The 19,747-nt window shown below is 55.4% G+C and overlaps 1 protein-coding gene across 2 annotated transcripts; it reads left to right on the top strand.

Moving 5' to 3' along the window:
- The first annotated feature begins 719 nt into the window (after positions 1-719).
- FEZ1 (fasciculation and elongation protein zeta 1) lies at positions 720-18,090 on the top strand. Of its 2 annotated transcripts, none has more exons than XM_075521273.1 (10): positions 720-782; positions 3,603-3,905; positions 8,605-8,701; positions 10,000-10,089; positions 10,979-11,186; positions 13,897-14,168; positions 15,242-15,322; positions 15,723-15,798; positions 16,378-16,443; positions 17,927-18,090. In XM_075521273.1, the coding sequence occupies exons 2-10, from the start codon at positions 3,631-3,633 to the stop codon at positions 17,941-17,943; spliced, it is 1,182 nt and encodes a 393-aa protein (XP_075377388.1). In that variant the 5' UTR covers positions 720-782; positions 3,603-3,630; the 3' UTR covers positions 17,944-18,090. The 2 variants fall into 2 exon arrangements, with proteins under 2 accessions (XP_075377388.1, XP_075377389.1); XM_075521274.1 differs by lacking the exon at positions 720-782 and adding an exon at positions 2,147-2,402.
- The last annotated feature ends 1,657 nt before the right edge of the window (positions 18,091-19,747 follow it).

Raw genomic sequence — 19,747 nt, 5'->3', positions numbered from 1 at the left:
ACAAACCTCTCCCATTTCTTCAGCGCCACGTCAAGGCACGCAACGCTCCAGCCAGGACCTGAGAAAATTTCATTCAGCTTGACAAGAAACCGTTTCGCAGCCTCTTTTGAGGTTTCTCCCGTAATACGAACGCCAAAAAGCCACGTGCCCGTGGGGAAACCCTGCTTCCGTCCTGCCGCGGTGAAAATCGGCATGGAAAGGGAGTCGGCGAGCGCAGCTGACGATGTTTGTCCTCCCTTTGCAGCCCGTTAAACCCAGTATCGGGGGAACTGAGCTTAAACCCAGACCTTCAAATGGCTGCGCCGCAAACCGTTAAACCGAGATTAAAAAAAAAAAAAAAAAGCGGCATACGCAACCCCATTGCTCTAACACGTTTATTTAAGAAAAAAAAAAAACTTTTTTTTTTTTTTTTGAGAGGAAAAAGAATTTTTTGGACTGTTCCTCAAGAAAATAATTGGCTTTGGAGCCTCTTTCACCTTTCTCTCTGCTCGTTTTTTAATTTCCAGTTACGGTGCACGAGATGTGCACGCCTGTAAGGACACAGATACACGGGGGGGGGCTCAAACAATATTTTAGGGAGCGAAATAGGTCGGAGACCACCCTCGGGGGGAGGGAATGACGTCAGGGCTCCCCTGCCCACGATCTGCACCCGCTGACGTCACCCCTCCTCCCCCGCGCGTGCGCAGTGCGGCACCGCCCCCTCCCCACCCCCCCACCCCCCCCAAACCCCCCGCCCCCCCCGCCCCCACCCTCGGCGCGGCGCGGAGGATGCGGGGACGCAGGTGGGTGCGGGGCTGGGGGGGGGTGGGGGGGTGGATTTTGGGGTGCAGCCGGGGCGGGTGCAGGCGGCGGAGGGTGCACGGGGCGTTGTTGCTGCCTGCGGGGGGGGGGGGAATGTTGGGGTGCAGCGCGGGGATCGGGCACCCCCGGGGGTGCGTGCACGAGGTGGGGGGGGAGGAGGGGGCCATCGGGGGCGCGCCGCCGTGGTGCATTGTGGGTAATGCATGCATTGCGGGGTGCAGCGGGGGGTGCGCTGGCGTGCGGGCCCGGGGGAGGGATTTTTGGGGGTGCATCGCGGTGCAAGGGCCGGGGTAGGTCTGGGGGCGCGTGCATGGGGGGGGGGGGTGTCTCGCGCCGCAGCGGTGCATTGGGGGGGGGGGGGGGGTGCCCGCATTGAGGGGTGCGTTTGGCCATTGCGTTGACGGGGGGGGGCGGATTTTGGGAGTGCAGCACGGAGGGGCTCGGTGCATTGTGCGGGGTGTCGGTGTTGGGGGGGGGGGGGGGGGGCAGCGGGGCGCTGGCCCCGGGGGTGCTCGGCTGCGCATCAGCATCCGTGCAAGGGTGGTGCATCGTGGGATGCGCATGCGCTGCGGCGGGGGGGGGGGGGGGGGGGGCAGGTGCTTTGGGGGCATTTTTGGGGTGTTTGAGTGGGGTGCAAGCAGGCGGGTGCATGCACAGGGGGTGCAGGGGTGTGTGCATGCACAGAGCTGCACGTAGCGGGGGTGCAGCAGGCGCAGTGCACGCACGTTGCAGGTGTGCGCATGCAACCGGGGAGCTCGCGTTTGGGGGGTGCACGGGAAGGGTGCGGGCATGTTGGGGTACACGGTGCATGCACGGCGTGCGGGGATGGGGATGGGTGCACGCACAGCGGTGCACGCGCGTGCCGGGCGCATGCTCGCACGGTGCGTGGGGGCATGCGTGCACCCCCAGGGGCACACGCGTGTGGAGGTGCACGCGTGTGCAGCGTGCGCTCGCACCCCTGTGCACGCACCCGGCCCAACCCGCACGCCCCGCCGTCGTGCACCGTCGTCACCCGCGTGCGTGCGCTGTCACCCTCAAGCGCACGCACGCAGGGCTGTGCACGCACCCCGCGCGTGCGTGGGGGTGCAGACCTGTGGAGGTTCACGCACAGACGACAGTGCACGCGTGGGGGGTGCACGTGTGCAGGGTGGGCGTGCGGACGTGCTGCGCGGGGGGGCGGGGGCGCGCGTGCACAGGCGGTACTCGAAGCCCCAATCTGGCCAGGTTTTCCCCCAAAAGCTGCGGTGTGTTTCTGCTCTCCTCCCCCTCCCCAGGGGAAGCATGACCGGGGCTGGGTGAGCGGTTGGGGTAGTGGCACCTTCACTGGGCTACTGCTGGCTTACGAATAGGTTCCTATTTGCTTCCTGTGAGGCTACTGTGAAGCTACTACTGGGATACTCTCAGTAACCTTGCGAGGGAGTAGTGCGATGCTGTCGGGACACAGCTGAGATACTCTCGGGATACTCCTGGGGTGCTACTGAGATGCTAGCGGGAGTTTCCTGAAACGCTGCAGGCAGTGCTAAGGCACGCCCAGGGTAGCGCTAAGATACTAGCAGGACACTATGTGGATGCTACTGGGATACTGCGAGAACCCTCCTAAGGTACTATCAGGGCACTACCAGGATGCTATCAGGATACTACTAAGACATTTCCAGCGTCTCTCCAGGGTTGATACTGAGATATTGTTACGAAGGAACGACTGGGGTCGTGCTAACACCGTCAGGGTACTCCCAGGACACTACAACAGATAGGGTTAAGATGCTTTCCGCGTAGTAACGTGGCACTAAAGTAATGTCTGGATATTCCCTTGCACTACCAAGATACTATCAGGACGCTACTAAGACAGTAGCGGTATACCATTACACCACTATTAGCATCCTGTCGGGACAGTGCTCCTGTACTACTGTGATACGATCAGGGCACCGTTAGGGTGTAACTAGGATGCTATTGGGATACTCCTGACGTAGTATCAAGATACTACTACCTGTGCTAGTACAACATGGGAGTAATGCTGAGCTATTCAATAGCTGCTAGTAGGATACTCTCAGTGTAGCACAAAGGTACTATCGGGATGCTGCTAAGGTGTTATCAGGATACTGCCTGGATACTCCAAGATACCGCTGAGATACCTCGACAAGAGTGTCGAGGCACTACTACGATACTACAGGGCCATTACTGGGATACTACTGAGATAGTATCAGGGTACTACTGGGATAATATCAGGCTATTATCACAAGGCTGCTAAGGTGTTGTCAGGACAGTACTACTTTCTTCGTAGGACGCTGTCAGGATGCTAGCAGGATATCAGTAGGATACTTCTGAGATACTACAAGGGCACTGGAAAAGAGAGCGGTAAGATACTTCTGTGATACTATCAGGGCAGCACTCAAACTTTTGGGATACTGCCAGCACATTACTGATACTAGTACGATACTTCCAGGCCGCTACTAGGATAGTGATCTAGTCTAAGGATACTACTAAGATACTACCAGTTCGGTAAAAAAGGTAGTGTTATGATCCTTTTTATATACTATCAGGGTAGCACTAAGATACTTTTGGGCCACTATCAACACTTTTTTGCTACTGGTAAAGTACCGCTGGTATAGTGTCAGGATATCGGCCTATTTCTGTGAAGACAGTACTCGGATGCTGTTGGGATACTACTGGGATACTACAGAGATACTGGTGGCGGTGTAGTAGCCCTGGCAGGAGGGTTTCAGCCAGCACGGTGGCAGCAAAGGGGACGGGGAGCCCTGGTGTAGCGAGTAGCCCGGTGCCTCACGGGCACCCTCTCCCCGCAGCTAAGGCGGCGCGTCGGCGTTGAGGAGGATGGAGGCGCCCCTGGTAAGCCTGGAGGAGGAGTTCGAGGAGGGGCCCGGGGACGATGGGGGGACCCCGCAGCGCACTGCCGACCCGGCGCTGGCCGAGCTGGAGAGCTTCTCGGCTGAGATGATGAGCTTCAAGTCGATGGAGGACCTGGTGCAGGAATTTGACGAGAAGCTCACCGTCTGCTTCCGCAACTACGATGCTGCCACCGAGGGTCTGGCCCCCGTGCGGGGGCGTCTCCAGGCGCAGGAGGAGGAGGAGCGTCTGCAGGATGAGGAGTGAGTAAGGCCCCCCTACTCCTGGGGACACGTGCCTCCTCGCACACCTGCACAATCCAACCCCCACCCCCCAATGCAAACTGGCTCCCTGCGTTGCAGCGTGGTCGTGCAGCCCAGCAAAGTAGTGGTCTGGTCACCTGTGAGCAAGCCCCCTTACAGCCTGTGTGCCTCCTTGCACCCCTGCGAGACTTCCCTGACCAGCTCCCTGCATCGTGGCACAATCATGCAACGTGTCGGGAGCAGCGCTGTAGTATCCTATGAGTAAGGACTCCCTCAGTGCATGCCAGCAAGGTACACCCCACATGCAGCTCAGCCCCCTGCATCGCGGCGTAGTCAGGCAGCAGTGTGGAGTAGCTGTGTAGGATCCTATGAGTAACTGTACAGGATCCTATGAGTAGCTGTATAGGATCCTTGGAGTAGCTGTACAGGATCCTTAGAGTAGCTGCGTAGGATCCTTGGAGTAGCTGTGTAGGATCCTATGAGTAACTGTACAGGATCCCATGAGTAGCTGTCTAGGATCCTTGGAGTAGCTGCATAGGATCCTATGAGTAGCTGCGTAGGATCCTATGAGTAGCTGTATAGGATCCTTGGAGTAGTTGTGTAGGATCCTTGGAGTAGCTGTGTAGGATCCTCTGAGTAGCTGTATGGGATCCTTGGAGTAGCTGTATAGGATCCTTGGAGTAGCTGCATAGGATCCTTGGAGTAGCTGTGTAGGATCCTATGAGTAGACCACCCTTGGGCCCGCATGCTTCCTTGCATGGCCATGAGATACACCCCATCCCACGGCACGCAGAGCAGCCTACCCCACTGCAGCGTGGTTGCGTAGCACATCAGAGTAGCAGTGTAGTACCCTATGAGTAACGCCCCTCTGGAGCCTATCGCACCTCCTTGTGTGCTTGCGAGATCTCCAGCACATGCAAATCAGCCCCCTGCGCTGTGCGCTGATCATGCAGCACCTTGGAGTAGCTGTGTAGCATCCTTGGAGTAGCTGTGTAGCATCCTTGGAGTAGCTGTGTAGCATCCTATCAGGAGGGAGAGCAGGTTGCCCCATGTCGCATTGCAGGGGGTCACAGCAGGCTCAGACTACGCGAGGAGAGCCCCCAGGGGGGTGAGTGTAAACCTTGAGTAAGGTGTGAGTAGGGGAGACCTCATCGCTCTCTACAACTGCCTGAAAGGAGGCTGTAGAGAGGTGGGGTCGGTCTCTTCTCCCAGGTAACAAGTGATAGGACGAGAGGAAATGGCCTCAAGTTGCGCCAGGGGAGGTTTAGACTGGATATGAGGAAATTTTACTTCCCTGGAAGGGTTCTCAAGCACTGGCACAGGCTGCCCAGGGAAGTGGTTGAGTCGCCATCCCTGGAGGTATCTAAAAGCCGTTTGGATGAGGTGCTTAGGGACATGGTGTAGTGGTGGGCTTGGCAGTGTTAGGTTTACGGTTGGACTTGATGATCTTAAGGGTCTTTTCCAACCTACATGATTCTGTGATTCTGTGATTCCTGCTTGCAACGCGCAAGCTCTGCACCAAGCCAGGGGGCAGCCAGTTTGGGGCAAAATCTCCCCAGCCCTTCCACAATATAGTGGCATTTGCATTAAAAACTACATTTTCCTTAAAAAACTTTTTTTTTTTTTTTGGTTGCAAAATGCCTTTTTTTTTTTTTGCCAAATTTGCGTGGGTTTTTTTTTTTCAGCAATGTTTATACATTAACGCCTTTCTAATGAATTTTTTTGTGTTTAATTGGGATTATTCCCCAGGCTGCCATTCCCAATACACATTTTTCACCATGCAAAGTGGTTGTTTTCAACCCAAAAGCCCCCAAATCTGTATATTTTGGGGTTGGTTTTTTTTTTTTTCCCCCCACCAAAATCCACCCAGGCCAAATTGCTTTTCGTAATTGGCCAAACTGATGGTTTTTCAGAGAAAAAAAACGCATTTTGGCCCGGTGCCGGGAGCGCCGCGCTGTCGCCGGCAGCTGGCTCGCGGCACCACTTTGTGCTGCTTATTGTGTCTTTTTGGGTCAGTTTGGGCAAAACAGGGCTTTTTTTTTATTCCCCTCTTGAATGAGCCCTGTGTGCACAGGCGGGGGATGGGCAGGCGCCTTAAAGATGCCGTATTTCCCTAATTATTAACCAATTCTTGCCATAATTAACCCAGAAATCTGCTGCTGCTGCTCGCCTGACCCTGCAGGGTGCCGGCCCTTTAAGAGCGTGAAAAAAAAAAGGCAAATTTTGGTGGATAATCACTTATTTTTTCCTTATTTGCTGCGGTTTTGTTCAAAATGGGAATACAGGGGGGTTTGGACGTGCGCATTTTTGTGCGTTAATTTGTGAAATACGTGGTTTGGGGGGAAGTAAGATCAGGCGAGGAGGGAGCTGGGAGAAATACCCAAAAATGGGCGGTTTTGGGGGGCTGGGGAGGGGCAGGAGGGTTTTGGGGTGATTTAGGGGGAATCGGGATGTGTGTGGACGTGGCACCGTGTCAGCCGAAAAACGTCATTTGCAGTGGGAAAACGGGTGGGTTTGCCTTAACTGGGGAGAAATGTTGGAATCTCTTTTTGTGCCTTTTTCCCAACTTTTGACCTTTTTTGTCATTTTTGACCTTTTTCTTCATTTTTGACCTTTTTCCCCATTTTTGACCTTTTTCCCAATGTCGCCACTTTTCAGCTCTTCTCTCCCGTTTTCCCCATTTTTTTCCTCTTTCTCCCCCTTTTCTCCCTTTTTCTCCACTTTCCCCTTTTTTTCCCTTTTCCTCTCATTCCCCCTTTTTTCTTACATTTTCTCTTTTTCCCCATTTCCCCTTTTTTCCACCATTTTTCCCTTTTCCCTCTTTCACCCCTTTTCCTCCTTCCCCATCCCCCATTTTTCCATCTTTCCTTTTCTCCCCCTTTTTCCCTTCTTTCCCCATTTTCCCCCTTTTTCCTTCTTTTCCCCCTTCCTCATTTTTTCTTCCATTCCCCCCTTTTCCCCCTTTTCCCCATTTTCCCCCTTTCCCCTTTTTTCCCCTTTCCCCCCCTTTTTCCCCCTTTTCCCCTTCCCCCCTTTTTTCACATTTTTTCACATTTTTTTACTTTTTTCCTCTTTTTTCACATTTTTTCACTTTTTTCCCCTTTTTTCCCCCTTTCCCCCCCTTTTTTCTCCTGTTCCCCCTCCCCCATGCACCTTTTTTGGGGTAAAATTGAGCAAAATTGGTCCAGCCCTGCGGGGGAGAATCAGGCACCCCAACAGTGGTGCAGAGGAGGGGGGGGTTAAGGGGGTTCAGGGCAGTTTTGGGGTGTTTTGGCGCATTTTGGGGTATCAGGGCCATGCTTCGGGGTGGTTTGGGGCAGTTTTGGGGTTGTTTCCAGGTGTTTCAGGGCTGTGTTTTGGGGCAGCATTTTAGCAGATTTTGGGGGGTTTCAGGGCATCACAGCTGGTTTTGGGGTGTTTGGGGGGGGATTTCAGAGCAGCATTTTTGGATGTTCTGGGGCCGTATTTTGGGGTGTTTCAGGGCAGTTTTGGGGTATTTCAGGGCTGTTTCAAGGTGACAGTTTAGGGTGTTTCAGGGTGGCATTTTGGGGTGCTGTGATTGCATTTTGGGGCATTTCAGCATGTTCCAGGACAGCATTTTGGGGCGTTTTAAGGCATTTTGGGCATTGCAGAAGCGTTTTGGGGTGTTGGCAACTGGGGGATGACCTGGAGCACCATGGCAGCGTTTTGGGGTGTTTCTTTGGGGTATCAGGGCAGCTTTTTGAGGCATTTTAGGGCAATGTTTCAGGACAGCATTTTGGAGTCTTTCCCAGTGGCATTTTGGGGTGCTTTGGGGTGTCAGGGCAGTATTGGAAAGCTTTTTGGGGTGGTGGTTTTGGGACAGCATTTGGAGACATTTCGGGGTGTTCTGGGACAGCGTTTTGGGGCATTTTGGAGCATTTTGGGGCAGTGTTTCAGGAAAGTGTTCTAAGAAAGTATTTTAGGGTATTTCTGGGTGTTCAAAGGTGGCATTTTGGGATGTCCTGGGGCACTTCAGGGTATTGGGGGGGGGGGTTGGGGGATGGTGGTTTGGAGCATTTCAGGGTGGCATTTTGGAGCATTGTGGATTTGGGGGACAATGTTCGGTGTTTCAGCATGGCATTTTGGGGCATTTCAGGCATTTTGGAGCTTTGGGACCTTTAGGGGCGTTTTGGGGTGTTTCAGAAGAACATTTTGGGACATTTTGAGGTGTTCCTGGGCAGCATTTTGAGGTGTTTTGGGGCCTTTCAGAGAGTCCTGGGGCTTCGGGGCAGTGTTTTAGGATGGCATTTTGGGGTGTTTCTGGGGCTTTGGGGGTATTTCAGGATGTTTTGGGGCATTTCAGGATGTCATGGTGATGTTTTGGGGTGGCATTTTGGAGCATTTCAGGGTGGTTTTTTGGGGGCATCTAGGGACATTTCGGGACATTGCAGTGGCCTTTTTGGGGGTATTTTGATGGCAATGTTTGGGGGCATATCAAGTGCTGGGGCAGCACTTTGGGGTCTTCTAGGGCATCATTTCAGGTCTTCTAGGACATCATTTGGGGTGTTAGGAGATGTTTCAGGCATTTCAGTGGTATTTCGGGATTTTAGGGGGGGCATTTTAGGGTGCTCCGGGGCTGCATTTTGGGGTGTTTTGAGGCATTTTGGCATACCTTTTTGGGACGTCTTTCTGGGAGGCAACATTTTGGGATCACCGCTCACCACCCACCTCCCCGCAGGGTCTGGGACGCTCTCACCGATGGCTTCGCCCCCCAGGGCTCCCCCCGGCCCTGGCTGCTCCCTGGGGCTGAGGCCCCCGACGGCACCGACCCCCAGGTATGGCTGTGGCCCCCCCCTTGGCTCCCCAAACCCCCCCTGTCCCCGCATGACCCCCGGCGATGCTTGACAGCTGTCAATCAGCTCCAAGGCTCAGTGACCATCAGGCCGCTGCAAACTACCCAAAAATGGTATTTTTGGGGTGCTGCAGCACCGACACAGTGGGTGTCCACATTTTAGGAGGAAAACACACTAAACTAGGCAAAATTAAGTGTTTAGTTTGGCAATGTGGTCTTTGCCAATTTGCTCCCAAGCCAGGGGTGAGGTGGTGTATTTTTTGGGGTAGAAAATAGCATTTCCTTCGTTGTAGTGAGTTCATGCTGTGAATAGCTGCATTTGGGGTTGTGGGAGGGCTGCAAAGATGCCCCAAAATCCACTGAATTTAACCCATTTGGATGTTAAGCAACCTGTTGCTAAAGGGGGAAGAGAAGGTCCATTTCTTGGGTTATTTTCTGCTAAAAAGGTGAAATAGACTGTGAAAGGTGGTAAACAAGAGGATGCCTCCCCATCCAACATCTCCATCCAACATCTCCATCCATCCCCTCCCCATCCAGCGTTCCCCTCTGACATCTCCCTGTCTAATGTCCCCATCCCATGTCTCCATCTGACCTCTTCCCCATTCAGCGTCACCATCCATCGTCTCCCCATCCAACATCCCCAGCATCTCCATCCAGCACCTCCAGCACCTCCCCATCCAATGCCACCATCCAATGTATTAATGATAACATCTCTCCATCCAACATCTCCATCCAATGTACCTGTACTTCTCCCTGTCCAACTTCCCAGTCCAATGTCTCCATCCAACAACTCTCCATCCAGTGTCTCCCCATCCAACATCTCTATCCGTCTCCTTGCAACACCTCCCCATCCAATGCTTCCCTGTTCATCGTCTCCCTCCCCAATGTCTCAATCCAGCATCCCCATCCAGCGTCCCTGTCCAAAGTCCCATCCAACATCCCTGTCCAACATTTCCCCACCCGACATCCCCATCCAACATCTCTATCCAGTGTCCCTGTCCAGCATCCTCCCATCAATGTTCCCATCCAACGTCTCCATCCAACGCCCTCATCCAACATCTCCCCATCCAACGTCTCCCTGTCCAACATCCCCATCTGATGTCTCCATCCAATGTCTCCCCATGCAAACCCCCCCATGCAGCGTGTCCCCCTGAGCTGTGGTTCCCTGGTGGCTCTCCCTGTGCCAGGGCCAGGGCCATGTCTGTGTCCATGCTGGGGCCATGCCTGTGCCGGGCCGTGCCTGCGGTGCCACCAAGGCCGCCCAGCCTGTGTCTCCTGCAGCTCTGCGAGAAGGAGGAGGAGGAGGAGCTCACTGAGAGGAGTGAGCAAGACTCGGGCATCAACGAGGAGCCGCTGCTGACAGCTGAGCAGGTACCCCTGGCCCCCGTGGGCACCTGAACGCCTGCGTGTCCCCCAAAAGCCAGGCTTTAGCCCCCCAGCACGGCCTCGGCCCGCCCCAGCCCCGTGGCCATGTGAAAAAGGCCAGATCCCATCATCTTGGGATGCGGGATGCAGGGCGTGGGATGCAGATTTGGGTGTAGATGGAGATGCGGGTTGTGGGTGCCGATGTGGGATGCGGGTGCCGATGGGAATGCGGGGCGCGGGTGCTGGATACAAATGGGTGGCACGGGTTGAAGGATGAAAACACGGGGGGCAGAGGCAGGATGCAGATGTGGGATGCAGGACGCGGGTGCCAGATGCAGGGTGCAGATGCGCGGAAGGGGATGCGGATGCGGGTGCAGGGTGTGGATGCGGGACAGAGGGTGCGGATGCGGGTACGAGTACAGATCGGAGATCCGAAATGCAGGTGGAGGATGCAGGATGCAGACATCGGTGCGGGATGCAGATTCGGATGTAGGTGCAGGTCTGGGGTGTGAGTACCCGTGGGGGTGTGTGAATGCGGGATGTGGGATTCGGATGGAGATGGGAACGTGGAATGCAGATGCAGGATGCAGCTGGAGGACGCAGGGTACAGATGGATGCAAATGCAGGTGCAGGTGCAGGATGAAGGGAGCAGGATGCAGATGGAGGATGAAGGGGAAGGTGGAGGATGCGGGATGCCGATGCAGATGGAGGATGAAGGGGAGGATGCGGGATGCCGATGGAGGTGCAGGATGAAGGGAGCAGGTTGCAGATGTGGGTGCAGGACATGGATGCAGCGTGCAGGTGGAGATGCAGGGGTGTAGCTGTGGGCTGCAGGGTGTAGATGCAAGATGGAGGTAGGATGCAGGTGCAGGTGGAGGACACTGATGCCCCGCAGGTCATCGAGGAGCTGGAGGAGCTGATGCAGAGTTCGCCTGACCCCGAGGCTGACCCTGAGGGGGAGGAGGAGGAGGAGGAGGAAGAGGAGGAGGACGAAACTGAGGCCGATGCTGAAGGCGAAGGCGGCGGCGGGGGCACGGAGCCCATCCTTCTGCGTGAGCTGCGTGCTTTCTCCCCTGCCTTCAACAACAACTGCTCCCATGAAGGTACGGCCAGCAAAATCCAGGCCAGTCACTTTTTGGGGGCGATTCCAACCAAATTGGACAAATGAGTCTCTCCAGGCTGCAGGGCTGGCTTGCCCCGGTGTTTATACACTGTTTGGCCAGGAAGGGGCTCTGGGCAAAAAATTAAGCCCACATGGGTCTTGCATTTAGTATTGCTTTAAACGCACCCGGGGTTTCACCAAGAGCGCCGTGCATTTTGCAAAATGCCTGGTGCACGGTGCGTTGCACTAAATGCATTTTGCTAAACGCGTTGCGCCTTTCCCTAAAGCACTCGGCGTTCTGCGAAACACGCCGTGCCCTTCCTTAAACGCTCCGTGCCTTGCGGCAGCAGCGGCAGTGGCGTGCTCTGTCCTCTCTCCCCGCGCGCCGAGCCGTTTGCGACGCTTGCCGTGCGGTTGGCAAAAATGCCCGGTGCGCTCTGCATTTTGCTGTTGGCATCCTGCGTTTCAGGAAATGCGCTGTCTTGACAGCACTGTGCCTGCGACTGAAGGCGCCGGGCACTTCACTGAGCCACGCGTGGTGCGTGTTCCTGACCGCACTGTGCGTTTTGCCGGGTGTTTCACTCCCTTGACTGCACCGATTGCCGCTGTATGCGCTGTGCACCAGGCGTTTTCCTGATTGCAGCGGGCATTGTCCTGAATACGTGGAAAATACGGTGGTGCTTTTCACTAATTGCGTTATGCGTTTCCCCAGGAGCACCAGGCAATTTAACTGATTGCACCGTGCAGCACGCGGTGCATTTCTCGACGTGCGCTGCCCGTGCCGCTGAATGCACCGTGCACTAGACTTTTCATGAGTGGCATGGTGTGTGTCACTAATTGCCCTGGAATTTTGCTAATTGCTCTGTGTATTCCCCTGATTGCGCAGTGCCTTTCATTTATTGCACCATGGAGGTCACTAACTGCACCAGGCAATTCCAGAATTGCTCTGGACGTGTCATTTATGACGCTGGGCATTTTGGTAATTGCACAATGTATTTATTTATTGGTGGTCCAATAAATGCACCGTGCATCTCATTAATCCCGTGATCCATCTGAACAGTTTCAGCGTGCGTTTCACTAATTGCACTGTGCCTTTCATTAATTGCCCTGGGAATTTCACTAAACGTAGCGTGTGTTCACTAAACGTAGCGTGTGTTCACTTGCACCGTGCCCGGCGCTAATTGCACAGGCGTATCGCTAATTCCCCTGGACAGGACAGAAATTGTCTTGTGCATATTGCTAATCGCACCAGGCACGTCACTAATTGCACCGGGTGTTTCACTCGTGCACTATGCATTTCACTGGTTGCTCCAGGCACGTCACTAATTATATCGGGCATTTTTGCACCAGGGAGGACACTGACTGCACCAGACGTGTCACTAATTGCACTGTGCGTTTTACTAATTGCGCTGGGCATCCCACTAATTGTACCGGGCATTTCCTTAGTTGCACCGTGCATTGCACTTCCTGCATAGGGTGCCTCACCCGTAGCGCCGGGCAGCCCACTAATCGCCCCGTGCCTCTTACTAATTGCGCCGTGTGTCTCGCTAAGTGCACGAAGCATTTTGCAAACTTGAGGGTGCCTTTCCCTCATTGCGCTGTGCACGTCAGTGATTGCACTGGGCGTGTGACTGGTTGCAATGGGCATTTCAGTAATTGCTGCAGGTGTATGACTAGTTGCACCGTGCATTGCACTAATTGCGCCGGGCATTTCATTATTGCACCGTGCATTGCACTAATTGCACTGGGCGTTGCACTCATTGCACTGTGCGTTGCATTTACTGCACCAGGCGTTTCATTTATTGCACTGGGCATTGCTCTTACTGCACCGTGCATTACACTTATTGCAGCAGGCATTTCATTTATTGCACCATGCATTGCACTAATTGCACCGGGCATTTCATTTATTGCACTGGGCATCTCACTAATTGCACTGGGCGTTGCACTCATTGCACTGTGCATTGCATTTACTGCACCAGGCGTTTCATTTATGGCACCGGGCATTGCTCTTACTGCACTGGGCATTTCACCAATTGCACCAGGCAGCCCATTAATCATAGAATCATAGAATAGAATCATAGCATAGAATCATAGAATAGAATCATAGCATAGAATCATAGAATCATTAAGGTTGGAAAAGACCTCTAGGATCATCTCGTCCAACCATCAACCCAACACCTCCATGCCTACTAAACCATGTCCTGAGGTGCCACATCTACATGTTTTTTGAACTCCTCCAGGGATGGTGACTCCACCACCTCTCTGGGCAGCCTGTTCCAACGCTGGACAACCCTTTCAGTAAAGAAATTTAATCCTAATCTCCAATCTAAACCTCTCCTGGCGCAACTTGAGGCCATTTCCTCTTGTCCTATCACTTGTTACTGGGGAGAAGAGACCAACACCCACCTCACCACACCCGCCTTTCAGGTGGTTGTAGAGAGCGATGAGGTCTCCCCTCAGCCTCTTTTTCTCCAGGCTGAACAACCCCAGGTCCCTCAGCCGCTCCTCACCCCGTGCATCTTAATAATTGCACCGTCCACGTCTCTAATGGTACGGTGAAATTGCACTGTCCACGTCTCTAACGGTACGGTGCAATTGCGCGGTCCATGTCTCTGACGGTACGGTGCAATTACACCGTCCACGTCTCTAACGGTACGGTCCATCTCCCTGTGGGCGCGTGCCCGTCTCTGACCGCGGCACCCGGGGAGCAGGGCTGGGGCGACTTTCGGCGCGGGAGCTGGCGGCGGCAGCGGGACGCGCGGAGGCGGCGAGCCGGGCGCTGTCGGCGGAGCTGGTGGCACAGTTGGCGCGGCGGGACGAGCTGGCGTTCGAGAAGGAGGTGAAGACGGCGTTCATCGGGGCGCTGCTGGCGGTGCAGGGGGAGCAGCGGGAGCAGCGGGAGGCCGCCCGGCGCCGCCGTCGTGACAGGGGGCTGAGCCTGCAAGGGGGGCGTCCCGAGCGCGGGAACCACATGCCCCGGAAGGTGGGGGACACCGCGGCCACGGGGAGAGCGGATGGGGGGATTTGGGATGGGAGGAGGAGGGATGGGGGGATGGGGGATGCGGGGACAGGGGGACACGGGGCAGGGGGCTGAGGGATGGGGGGACATGGGAAGGGGTTGGGGACAGGGGACAATGGGATGCGGGGACAAGGGATGGGTGACGGGATGGAGGAGAGGGACATGGGACGGGGACATGGGGCAGGGGGATGCGGGATGGGGGGACAGGAGATGGGACAGGGACATAGGGCAGGGGGTTGAGGGAGGGGGGGACATGGGACGGGATGTGGGGACAGGGGACAATGGGATGCGGGGACAGGGGTTGGGTGACAGGACAGGGCAGAGGGACATGGGACAAGGATGCGGGGATGGGTGATGGGACAGGGCAGAGGGACATGGGACAGGGACATGGGGCAGGGGGATGAAGGATGGGGGGACGTGGAAGAGGGGGATGCAGGGACAGGGGATGGGTGATGGGACGAGGCAGAGGGACGTAGGATGGGGACACGGGGCAGGGGGATGAGGGGCCATGGGACAGGGATGTGGGGACGGGGATGGGTGGCAGGCGATGGGGCAGAGGGACATGGGACAGGGGGACACGGGGCAGGGAGATGTGGGAGCAGGGGATGGGTGATGGGATGGGGCAGAGGGACATGGGACAGGGACACGGAGCAGGGGGATGAGGGATGGGGGAACATGGACAGGGGCATGGGGGGACAGGGGGATGAGGGGACAGAGGTTGGGTGACAGGGGACAGGGCAGAGGGACATGGGACAGGGAGACACGGGGCAGGGGGATGAGGGACGGGGGCATGGGTCAGTGGGACATGGGACAGGGGATGCGGGGACAGGAGAGGGGGTGGGGCAAGGGGACAGGGGACATGGGACATGGGGACAGGAGGATGGGGGGACATGGGGACGGGGGGGGGGGATGTGGGAAAGGGGAATGGGGGGGACGTGGATGGGAGTTGGGAGCTGGGGGGACGTTGGTGCCAAGGGAGGTGCCACGGGTGATGTCCGTGTCCCTGGGAGGTGACAGGGTGACACGTGTGTCCCCAGCGCTTCAGCATGGAGGGCATCTCCAGCATCCTGCACTCCGGCCTGCGCCAGACCTTCGGCCCCGCCGCCAACGAGAAGCAGGTGCCCTTTTTCCCCAAAAAATTGCCCAAATCTGTCCCCTTTCACCCCGCCCCCCCCCTTCCCCTGCATCCCCCAAACCCCTTTTAAAATATTTTTTTAATTTTACAACCCCACTCCGTCCCCTACACCCCGCTAATCCATCTGGCAAGAACCACCCTTTTTCACCCCCAAAAATCCTCCCTAAGCAGGGGTTCGCGTTTGGGCGGGTTTTGCAGCAATGCAATTCATTCAGTACCCCCCGAAACACCTGCAAATTAAATGCAATCGCAGGAAAATCGCGGGCATACTCTGCTTCGGCACCACTTTGGGGTGATTTGTCTCAAGGCGGTGCAAAAAAAGAGGCAGTTTTGTGCCATCTGGGTGTTTTTTGGGGTGGTTGGTTTTGGGTTTTTTTTTGCAGTACCTGAACACGGTGATTCCCTATGAGAAGAAGGGGTCGCCGCCCTCCGTCGAGGACCTGCAAATGCTCACTAACAGTGAGTATTCATTCAGGCCGCCGTTTTGGGGCACGATCGGACGTTTTGCGTCACCGCGGCGTGGCAGATTTGGGACGCAGATGCGTATTTTGCATTGCTGCAGTGGCTGCGACGGGGGTGCATCATCGCAACGCAGCCAGTTTGGGGTGCATTCCACCCTTTTTTTTTTTTTTTGCATCGTTGCGGTGGGGGCAATTTGAGGTGCAATCGCCCGTGTTGCATCACTGCAACAAAACTCATTTTCGGGGGGGGAAAGACCCATTTTGCAGCATGGCGGCACAGCTGGTTTGGGGTGCGATCACCCATTTTGCATCACCGCAGCACAGCTGATTTGCAGCAACCCCCCCTCCCATCTTTGCACCCTACACCAGCACCGATTTGGGGGTAAAACACGCGTTCTGCATTGCCACGGACCGGCAGGTTGGGGGTGAAAGTGCTTGTTTTGGATGCTCGCAGGCCTGGTGCATTGTGGGAAACTCTGGCAGTGTTTCTATGGCGACTGTGGGGCTGGTCTGAGGGGGGAAAGGGACATTTGGGGGGCAAGTGGGGCCGGGCTCACGGCTCCGTTCCCCCTCGCAGTCCTGTTTGCCATGAAGGAGGGGAACGAGAAGGTGCCCACACTGCTCACGGACTACATCCTCAAAGGTAGCGGCTCGCCTTGCGCCTCCGTGCATCCCTTCTGCATCCTGGTGCATCTCCCTCGCATCCTTCATCCATCTGTGCATCCTTGTGCATCTCCCTCGCATCCTTCATCCATCTGTGCATCCTTGTGCATCTCCTCTGCATCTTGTGTGCACCCCTCCTGCATCTTTCATGCATCTCCTGTGCGTCCTTGTGCATCTCCTCTGCGTCTTGTGTGCACCCCTCCTGCATCCTTCATGCATCTCCATGCGTCCCTTGCGCATCTCCGGTGCATCCTTCCTGCATCCTCTGTGAAACCCGGGTGTATCTCCCGTGCATCCCTCAGGCATCCTCACGCACCTTCGCAGATCGCTGCGCGTCCTCCCTGCTCCGCCCTTGCACCCTTACGTGGCCCATCTGCTTCCTTCATGCAGCCTCACGAACCCCTGCGCACCCCCTTTCACCCCTCACGCGCCATCGTGCATCCCTCACGCGTGCCCGTTCATCTTCCAGGCATCTCCTGGGCACCCCTCATGCATCACCTGGGCATCCTTCTGCATTCCTCAGCATCTCCCGCACAGCTCTTGCGCATCTCTTCTGCAGCCTCCTGCATCCTTGTGCAGCCCTCGTGCACCCTTCCTGCACCCGGTCTCGTGCATTCCTCGTGCATCCCTTCCGTGTTCCTCCTGCATCCTCTGCGCATCCCGTTTGCAGCCACTGGGCAGCCTCGCGCAGCAACTCACGCGTGCTCGTGCATCCTTGTGCACCCACACGCCCTCACGCACGCTCATGCATCCTTTCTGCACGCTCACGTGTGCACGCTCGGGCACCCTTGCGCGCCCCCGTGCATCCCTGTGCGCGCTCATGCAGCCTCCGCGCAGGCTTGTGCATCGTTGTGCACCCTTGTGCATCATTGTGCGTCCTTGCACACCCTTGTGCATCCCGGTGCACACTTGTGCATCTCAGCGTAAGCCTGTGCGTCGTTGCACACCCTCGTGCATCATTGTGTGTGCTCATGCATCATTGTGCATCCTCATGCATCCCCGTGCACGCTCGTGCATCATCGTGTGTCCTCACGCATCCCCATGCACGCTCATGCATCATCGTGCATCCCCGTGCGCTCTTGTGCATCCCCGTGCACACTTGTGCACCCTCGTGCATACTTGTGCTTCCCCATGCACGCTCGTGCATCCTCGTGCACGCTTGTGCATCATCGTGTGTCCTCATGCATCCCCGTGCACGCTCATGCATCATCGTGCATCCCCGTGCGCTCTTGTGCATCCACCGTGCACACTCGTGCACCATCGTGCAGCCTCGCGCATCCCCGTGCACACTCATGCATCATCGTGCATCCCCGTGTGCTCTTGTGCATCCACCGTGCACACTCGTGCATACTCGTGCTTCCCCGCGCACACTTGTGCATCCTCGTGCGCCCACGTGCAACCCCGTGCATCCCTGGTGCACCCTCGTGCGCGCCAGCGCACACCCATAACCTCTCTCTTTGCAGTGCTCTGCCCAACCTGATGCGGCGCTGCCCTCGCACCCCCCCAACCCCGGTGCCCCCCAAAAACGGGGCCAAACCCGAGGAAAATGGGTCGCCCGCGGCCCCCCCACACCCCCCCGCGCTCCCCCCACCTTTGCACAGCTGGGAAATAAATAACTCGTTTCATTAATTAAGCAACCGGCCTCCAGCGTCTTCATCCCCCGTCTGCGGCGCCGTTTTGCAACTTTTCAGTAGAGAAATGCACTTTTTTTTGGCAGAAAATACCGCCGAGGAAATGTTGCTGCGATGCTCATGAATATTCAGTATTTTCTAAAATATGCAAATTTCTGGCTAATGAGCTGCTGGGTGCTGGGCCGGCTGCAGCGCCGCAGGCAGCCGCCGCGATCGGAGGAGCAAAATTGGGCTGGAAATTCCATTTTGCGGGGATTTTTCCCATTTTTAGCTTTTCCGCAGCCCCATTTTCTGCTAAAAATTGTGCAAAAATCACCTTTCCCCCCCCGCCCCAGAAAATCAACCCGTTAATTAGCAATGGCTCATTAGGGGAGGCGCGGGGGAGGGGGGACTTCCATTTTGGGGAGAATTGCTCCGGTTTGGGATTTGCCACTCGTTTTGGGGGACAGTCCCTAATTTGGGGGTCATTGCTCATTTTTGGAGAGCGTCACCCATTTGGGGGGGGGGGGGGCAAATTCAGGCATTTGGGGGGGAAGTCACTTATTTTGGGGAGATTTACTCATTTTTGGGAGCATCACTTGCTTTTGGGGAGAGTCACTTTCGGGAGGATCGCTAGTTGGGGAGAGCATCGTTTTGGGGGGACGTCACTCATTTGGGGGAGTATTGCTCATTTGGGGAGAGACGTGCTCATTTGGGGGAAACATTTTGGGGAGCATCATGGTTTCGAGAAGATCAATCATTTTGGGGGGCACCGCTCCCCCAAATTACTCATTTTGGAGGAGAGACACTAATTTTGGGGACCATTGCTGGTATTTGGAGAGCATCCCTCAGTCTGGGGGATATCGTTCATTTAAATACCACTTTTTGGGGGGGGGGAAACACTTCAATTTTGGGGAGCATCCCTCATTTTCAGGGAGCATAACATGTTTTGGGGCAGCATCACCCATTTTGGGGTAGGTCACTCCTTTTTGGGGAGCATCACTCATTTTTTGGAGGATATAACTCATTTTGGGGGGAGCATCCCTCATTTTGGGGGAGAATCACTCATTTTTGGAGGATATGACTCATTTTAGGGGGAGCATCCCTCATTTTGGGGGAGAATCACTCATTTTTGGGGAACACAACTCACTTTGGGGTGAGCCATCACTCATTTTTTGGAGAATATGACTCATTTTAGGGTGAGCATCACTCATTTTGGGGAGAATCACTCATTTTTGGGGAACACAACTCACTTTGGGGTGAGCCATCACTCATTTTTTGGCAACTATGACTCATTTTGGGGTGTGGATCACTTATTTTGGGGGCGAATCACTCATTTTTTGGAGGACACAACTCATTTGGGGGTGAGCATCCCTCATTTTGGGGGAGAATCATTGGGGCGGGGATTGCCCTGTTTGGGTACCATCATTCCTTTTTGGGGAGCATCACTCATTTTTGGAGAATATAATTAATTTTGGGGTAAACATCACTAATTTTAGGGGGGGGGGTGTAACATTTTGGGGGTGTATCACTCATTTTGGGAGAGCATCGTTCATTTGGGGGTAAAATGACTTTGGAGCTCATTTGGGGGGGGGGGACATCACTTATTTTTGGGGGAGCATCACTTTCGGAAGTATAAATCCTATTTGCACCGCATCACTCAATTGCAGATTT

Source organism: Mycteria americana, chromosome 19 (assembly GCF_035582795.1).
Source record: "Mycteria americana isolate JAX WOST 10 ecotype Jacksonville Zoo and Gardens chromosome 19, USCA_MyAme_1.0, whole genome shotgun sequence".
Classification (NCBI taxonomy): domain Eukaryota; kingdom Metazoa; phylum Chordata; class Aves; order Ciconiiformes; family Ciconiidae; genus Mycteria; species Mycteria americana.
The sequence above is the reverse complement of the archived record's forward strand: the minus strand, read 5'-3'. Positions and strand labels throughout refer to the sequence as shown.

Excerpts from the sequence above, each read along its gene's own strand:
- FEZ1 (XM_075521273.1), top strand. The coding sequence starts at position 3,631 with ATGGAGGCGCCCCTGGTAAGCCTGGAGGAGGAGTTCGAGGAGGGGCCC. Across the intron at positions 3,906-8,604 it reads GAGCGTCTGCAGGATGAGGA|GGTCTGGGACGCTCTCACCG; the intron begins GTGAGTAAGGCC and ends ACCTCCCCGCAG. Across the intron at positions 15,323-15,722 it reads CCGCCGCCAACGAGAAGCAG|TACCTGAACACGGTGATTCC; the intron begins GTGCCCTTTTTC and ends TTTTTTTTGCAG.